At 38.4% G+C, this 7,710-nt stretch overlaps 1 protein-coding gene across 1 annotated transcript; it reads right to left on the bottom strand.

Annotated features, from left to right (window-relative positions):
* Positions 1–2: 2 nt before the first annotated feature.
* On the bottom strand, positions 3–2,871 carry igfals (insulin-like growth factor binding protein, acid labile subunit). Its single transcript, XM_058768592.1, has 2 exons — positions 2,768–2,871; positions 3–2,533 (listed from the first exon to the last, which is right to left on the bottom strand). The coding sequence occupies exon 2, from the start codon at positions 2,526–2,528 to the stop codon at positions 675–677; it is 1,854 nt and encodes a 617-aa protein (XP_058624575.1). The 5' UTR covers positions 2,529–2,533; positions 2,768–2,871; the 3' UTR covers positions 3–674.
* Positions 2,872–7,710: the final 4,839 nt, after the last annotated feature.

The following is a 7,710-nucleotide window of genomic DNA, read 5'->3' as shown; positions in this document are numbered from 1 at the left end:
AGTGGTCTACAAATACAGAATTGACTACTGATTGTAACCTGAAGATGTTGCTCAGCAGGTCTTTGGACTTAGAGCAAGGATCAATATTATGCACATATATCCATATTTGGGTTTGGTTTATCAGACTGAGCATTTGCACAATGTTCTTCTTCATGTTTATATAGTGACCATAAACAAACACATTTTGTTTGATTTTGAAGGAAGCTGGACGTACTAAAAAAATCAAGGCAGAACACTTCATAAAGTCACTTTTGATACTTGTTTGTACAACTGTTTTTGTTGTTTTTTTTTTTTCAAATATGTAAGGAACATCTTCTACACATTCTTTATGTCATAGAGTAGATTTTTGCAAAATATATTTATTTAAATATGACTTTTTTACCACCTAACATTTTTGTAGCCTTTATTTAAATGTATTTCCAATATATATATATATATATATATATATATTTACCTGAATATATAAGCACAATTGATCATCAAATAACACTGTTATTTTTACATGGCTTGGATTAACAATGACAGCCTATCATGCATCTTTTTAAGATTTTTTCACAAAAGAAGATATTTCTTGAGATAAATAAATGTCATGAATTGAAGCTCTGACATATGTATTTGAATTATAATGGCAGAATAGAAAAAGAGAGTAAGTAGCAGAATTAATATTTTTATATTTAACAGTCCCGAAAATGTTCACTGACGATGTTCCGCAGATCGAGTCCAAAAATGCTGAGTGGGCTGGCACATGTGATGTTATTGTATATTGTGACAAGTGTATGGGGCTCCTCACCTTCCCCAAGCATTTCAACCTGCAGCGGAACCACCTGTGGCTTCTGCAGAATGAAATCTCGAAAGGGTTTAGCACTACAGTCACATTTCCAGTTGTTACCTGAGAGCCAGAGCTGATCCAAAGTATCAGGTATAGAAGCTGGGAGGTTGACCAGTACATTGTCTTTCAGGTTTAAGTAACGCAAACGTGGCAGCATGTATATGGTTGCATTAAGTATAAACTCCATCCTGTTTCCAGAAAGATCCAGCCAAGACAGGTGTTGCAGAGGCAGTAAAGCCTCAGCTGGAAGATTGCGAAGTAAGTTGCCTGACAGCAGCAGGTAATCAAGGTTCTTCAGGCCATAAAACATGTGGGAGCTGATGGATGTTAACCGGTTGAACCTTAGATCAAGCTGTTGCAGCCCTTGCAGTTCCACAAAACTCTGACGCTCAAGCACTGAGATGTTGTTGTGTTGTAGGAAGAGTCGACGAAGACCTGTTAGACCGCTGAAACTTTGGGCTGAGACTTTTGTCAGACAGCTTCTATCAAGATGAATACTGTGGAGCTTTGACAGACCCTTGAAGACTTGATCCGGTAGGCTGTGGAAACAGCTGCCAGTAAGTTTTATCACAGCAAGGTGATTCAGGCCCATGAATGTGCCCATGCGTGCCTCTTGTAGCCGGTTGTTCTCCAAGTTCAACACCTCTAGATGACCCAGCCCTTCAAAAACTCTCACTCCCAAGGCTCGAATCTGGTTGTGGCAAAGGCAGAGTTCCTCAAGATACTGCAGGTCACGGAAAGTCCCGGTTCTTAGGCTACCAATTGAGTTATTTGACAGGCGAAGCACATGTAGGCTGTGCAGACCGAGGAAAGTTTCATCGTGAAGTGCAGATAGACGATTTCTGCTGAGGTCCAACCATCTCAAAGATTTCATGCCTACAAATGCCCTAGGTGCCACGGTCACTATCTGGTTTTGGGCCAGATAAAGCTTTTGCAGCTTTGGTAGTTTCAGAAACACATTTGCCTTAATAACTTTCAGATAGTTTCCAGTTAGGTCCAATTCTTTGAGCTCAGAGAGACCCTGAAATAGCTGTGGTTGGAGATACGCCAGGCGATTCCCAGCGAGAACCAACTCTCGTAATCCGTGTAGGTCCTGGAACCCCGTCTCAGGCAGGACAGACAGTGAATTCCATCCGAGGTTCAACAACCACATGTGGCTGAGTCCTGCGAACAACTTGTCATCTATTCGAGACAGCTGGTTATTGTTGAGACTGAGAGACGCAAGGTTGGGTGTACCCTGAAAGACTATGCCAGGTAATGAACGGATATTGTTCCTCTCAAGGTGCAGGTGAGCAAGGGAATTCAGACCTCTAAAGACATGGCCATCAAGGGATACCAGCAAGCTGCTCTGTAGGTTCAGGAACTCCAGATTGGACAGCTTTTCGAAAGCAGCCGCTGGTAAGTTAGTAAACAGGTTTCCATCCAGCCACAGGGAGCGTGTGGATAGAGGGATGTCGGAGGGAACCTGGGTGAAGTTACGTGTGCTGCAGTAGATGTTGAGCTCTAAGCTGTAGTCATCTTGGATACAGGAGCATCCCTTTGAGCAAGGCTCACTTTTTTGGCCATTGGGTTCCTCTGAGGGCTTTGGATCTACCGACAGCCTCGACTGCTCTGAAGGTCTGGATTCCTCTTTGTTGGGGTCTGCCAGCACCGCTGATGTCCCCAGTGTGTACAACAATAGCAGTACAAAGTGGTTCATTCCAACTATGAGACAATGATCAAAATGTCAACATTAAACACTAGCAAAGCAACAGAGAACTACCTATTTATATACTTTTCTTAACAGCTGTGAAATTTGTGACATTCAGATTATCATGTCGGAATTATCAATTTGGAATTCCATAAGTATTCTCTGAACATCTCTGGAAAAACAGATACAGATTTTAAAAACGATAGATTTGATTGTTTTCAAATGAGAAATTTTAAATTTGACTCTACCGTTTTATTGTGGCAGCAGTCCAGCAGGCGTTCACTAGAAGAGTGGCATGTGTGTGACAGATCTGGACCACCTCTGCCCCTATATATCACCTAGGAAAAGACACACAGTGTTCTGTGCAGAATTAACCTCTTCATTTCTGCTGTTTTCATTTTCAGTTTGCTGCTGTTTGCAGTTTTAACATTTGAACATCAAATTAATTCTAGCAAAAGCTTGTTATAATTACTATATATATATATATAAAAAATTTTTTTTTTTTTTTTTTTTTTTACCTTTAATAAATGTTTATTGAGTATGTATGAAAATGTATTTATTTGTAGAAATAGTATCTTAGTTGAAATGTAAAACATTTTATTGTATAATTGAACTCTATTTGACATATTTTGTTTGAAATTAGAGCTCTAAGTTGTGTAACTGATTGTCAATGCATTTTCATGGAATTTTCTATCTAATACTCCCACACATTTTAGACGAAAATCCTTTGACTTTCTCTGAATAGTGTTCCAAAGTTCATGTAAAACTGCCGAGCCATCAGTGACATTTAACAGATGGTACTTACTCCAGTTGTGGTTATCTGTTGGAAGACATCCAACTCTAAAAAGTTATTGAGAGTTAAACAAGCTAAAGAACAAGGCATGAGAGACAAAGTCATATGGTATGTTTTTTTGTTTTTTTTTTGTTTGTTTGTTTGTTTTTGTTTTGTTTTTTACTAAAGACTGAAACGTAAGTTACAAAGAGAATGATATTAATAACACTGATTAAAACGTATTTATTTTAAGAACACGTGTGTCAATAACTATGCAGTGGTATTCAAAGAATGTTAGGAAGTGGCAACTATTGTAAAGGCAAACAGAGATAGGACCCTGCTCTGGCAAACACTGCAGTCCTCTACTCTCATACAGAAATCAATACAGACATCTCATTCATATACAATAATTTTTAAATCTTTTCTGTCACAGGGTTAATGACCACTAGTAGAATTTGTTGACTCAGAGACATGCTCAACTAGATATAATCAAGCAGAGACCAAGACTAGCTGTTACAAGGGCTCACAAAAGATGATTGATTGTTCAATGAACTATCTCTTTTTTTTTCCAGGGCAACAACTGTGGAAATGTTCAACAGAGTTTCTGCAGTCAAGATTTTGAATATGTTAGAAATTGAATTTCAAAAATAAACTCACCTTGAGAAATATTCCCAGAAGCAGCACATGTGACCAAATATATGTTATAGGCTTAACTTTACAGTGGTGAGAAAAAATTAAAATTTGTCTACAGCAGATGACTTTCTGAGTAGCTGCATAAACAACGTAGAAGCAAAGTTGTGTAAGACACATTACCATAAAATCACCAGTAGAGGGAAGTACAGTCTTTTGCTCACAAGATTTCATCAAGTTAAGTTACCTCCAAGATGGTCCACAAATGGTCTGCTGTATTATCTATTATCATAAAATGTGTCAATCTTGAATGCCACTGAAAAAGCCATTTTAAAACAACACATTTCTTTTTCAGTTTTAAAGTAGAATAGAACTACTTTGACCATTAACAATGTTGAAAGCAGGGCAACTGATGGTTGATGAAGTTCATCCTGAGGTGTCTGTGTTCCACCACTTTCCACTGGCTGTTGCAATGTTCTTTCTCTATAAATGTGCATCGGCTGAGGACAAATTAAGGTACCCGACAGTCCAAAAAAAAAATTTCTTCCTTCTCAAAAACAGAAAGTGCTTACATATTCATGAAGAATATGCAAAGGAACATCTCAAGTATGGAAAGCAGTCAGTACTAGAAGGTAATCTGCCACACTGTGGCTTTTAATGATTGCTTCTCCCCTGACAAACAGCTCTAATTGGCTCAGTCTCCTACAGTCAATGATATACAAAGGTTTGGAGCTTTGTCATTTGGCTGTGCCTCACCATGAGCTCAAGAGGTGTCAGGATGAATGACAGTGCCAGCTGCTCAAACACACTCTCTGCCTGCTCAGTGAAGGTGCCGCTCAGCACTGCCGGCACGCTTCACAAACAGCCTCTAACGTCAACCAGCTGAGCTAACTAGTGCTGGACATTGAAGCGCTTCTGAGGTGAGGAGGTGAACGGGCCTAAAGACCATGATGTCAGATTGAGTTTGAGGGAAAATGCGTGTGATGCTGACGTTTATGAGATCTCTCTTTGGTCTTCTCTCCATCTGCCGTCAGGGAATTCACGTATCTGCCGAGACTCTCTCCTCTGGAAGCTTCTTTTCATTGCCTTTCGAGACAGAATTGAGAAAGTGTTGCATAAATATTGAAATACAAGGATACCAGCTTTGAGCAAGAGCAAAATCCACTTCACAGACATTGAAATGATACTTTAGAAAATGTAAAAGGCTGTAACAGGATTACACAATGTTTAAGAATTTTCTAATCGCTTGATGAAAAAGTGCAGAGGAAGATGGAAGACAGTTTAAAATCATCCTTAACTTTTAGAGGACACCAACTAAAGATCGTGTACTCAGACCTTGATTTAAAGTACAATGTGAATAGTAAAGGCTCCAATTTTGTACTCAATTACAATTCTATATAAATTGATCAATAGTAGCAATAAAGACATTTCAATCATGACAATTCTCAGAAGATTTTAGCATGGTAATGGTTATGACAATGTTAATGTATTTGGTCTTGGAGGAATAGATCTGCTACGCTGCTGCTGCTGTTGGTTATTGCTGTAGTTGTAGATTATTGCTGCTAAGTATGGGAACTTGCTACTTCCAATGCATACGGCGATAAAGTGCTGTGAGTATATAAGTAACATACTGCTGCTGCACAAATAGTATATAAAATAACCCGTAGCAGATCTATACAGGTGGAGCTACAGAAGGTGGTGGGTTTCAGATGAACTCTGAGAGCGCACTGCAAATGCTCAAGTGAATGTTAACCAGCCATTTAAATGTAAAGTAGCAAGCTCATTGGCTGCATATGCAACATGAACCAATCAGCTTGTGCCAAGTTGTTTAACGCTGTGAATATCATCAATTACACATTAATACTATCAGCCTGCGCCATCTGGAGTTTCATAACTGAACTATACATTTATAATGTTGCAAATAAATGCTGATCTGTTAAGCTTTCTATTGATCAAAGAATCCTGAAAAACAAAAATATTAAGCAGCGCAACTGTATTCAATGTTGATAATATTCAGAAATGTTTCTGGAGCAGCAATTCAGCATATTGATTTCTGAAGACTGGAGTATGATGCTGAAAATTCAGCTTGCATCACAGGAATAAACTGCATTCTAAAATAGAATATATTAACTGATGTACATATAACTAAATAGATTTCATTGTATGCTTAAACATTTCAATCTGAGGAACAAATTGGAACAGCAGTTTGTTTCTCAGCACACAACAGCAGAAGTTTTGTTGCTAGGCACAACAGTTATGCACCAATGATACATTCAAATTGTTCCCTTCATTATCTCTATGAATAGTGTTTAGAAATAACCATTTGTATCTGTTCTGACCCGTTATCACCTCTTAAACCTTCACAAGGGGACAAAGTAATTACTTCAGTCAGTGCTATTTACATGAATAGTAGCTTTCTCTGCGAGTCTAGTGTCCCTTCGGGAGTGTAACACAGTCTGTCGATGACGGGTAAGGACGGTAAGCTGTTGCCACATGATTTCAACATTATTTTCAGACCTTTAACAGCCTCGTGAGCCAGACAAACCTCAATAATGGGATGAGAAAACCCATTATCACTGTTATTCGGCTCTACTAACTACTGAACAAATGACCTCACCTGCAATTATCACACACCCCTGACAATTTCAGCTTTCTTGCTGCCTTTAAACATTACGTCTCTGTATAGCCAACAAAAAATGGTGGTCATTTTGCATTATAGTCAGTCAGCCTTAGAAGAACATTTCCTCTGATTCTTTTCACTTTGGATAAATTACATGGCCAGTGAACCGATGGACCTGTTTTCTGGTTTAAATGTGTTGAATTTCAGCCAGTGCTTTCTTTATGCTGTGAAGCCTCACATGATCTCCCAGTAATAACGTTCATAAAACTGTGCCTATTTGAAACCAGTGTGGCGGAGCTGCTAATAAAAGCAGTGTGATTTATTCAGTGTGAATAGCGAACAATTTTGCCCTCACACCACAGCACATGCAGGCTTAATAGTCAGGAGGTTTAGACTGAACAATGCACGGGTGATGATTTGTAATATCTTATAATATCTTATTTTTAGGCACAAATGAGCTGGTCTTTCTTTGGATCTCAATTGTCATGGTTTAGCCTTTTCCCATCCTGTTTTACGTTACACAGCATGTCAAGCCTGTGTGTCAGGATTCAGAGGCTTTGCTCTGATTGACTAGTACACCTTGGCGAAAAAAAAAAAAAAGCTTCCCTGTTTACCTACTTGCTGATAGTACATGTCTGTGTGAAACTTGAGAGATTGGAGATGAAATACATTTTAATAAGCATGCACTGATTAAAATGTTCATTAGTGTGCAGGGAGTGAAGCAGATTGGATCTGTAAGTCTCATGGCTGGGTCTTTCTAGGCTTCCAAGTCAGGAGGCAAAATTGCCCTGTGCTGTCCCTCTTTTGCACACTCATAATAACAGTGATCATTTTTAATTAAGCAGACAAGGACTGTTGTTCTTGGAGAAAGTCAAATCACTGCATATTGGCTTCAAGATTTACATTCTAAAATCCAGGAATATGTGCTGAATACCTAAACATTATGAAATAATGATATAATAATGAAATAATGATCTATCTATCTATGCATATGGTTTATAAACCTTTAAAAAGCATCAGAACTTTCAAATAGGGCTTGTCAAGACAAAATTCTTAACAAGGGCTTTTGTAATTAAAAATGAACATTTCTTTGAATTTTGGTTCATTTTAATTCTACTATTCCACTGGCAACATATAGAGAAAGAAGGAAAACAAGGCATGTCCGAATC

Source organism: Onychostoma macrolepis, chromosome 03, assembly GCF_012432095.1.
Source record: "Onychostoma macrolepis isolate SWU-2019 chromosome 03, ASM1243209v1, whole genome shotgun sequence".
NCBI classification, from domain to species: domain Eukaryota; kingdom Metazoa; phylum Chordata; class Actinopteri; order Cypriniformes; family Cyprinidae; genus Onychostoma; species Onychostoma macrolepis.
This window is presented reverse-complemented; position numbering and strand designations above follow the sequence as displayed.

What these genes read in the sequence shown, in the direction of transcription:
- igfals (XM_058768592.1), bottom strand. Translation starts at nt 2,528, where the DNA reads ATGAACCACTTTGTACTGCTATTGTTGTACACACTGGGGACATCAGCG.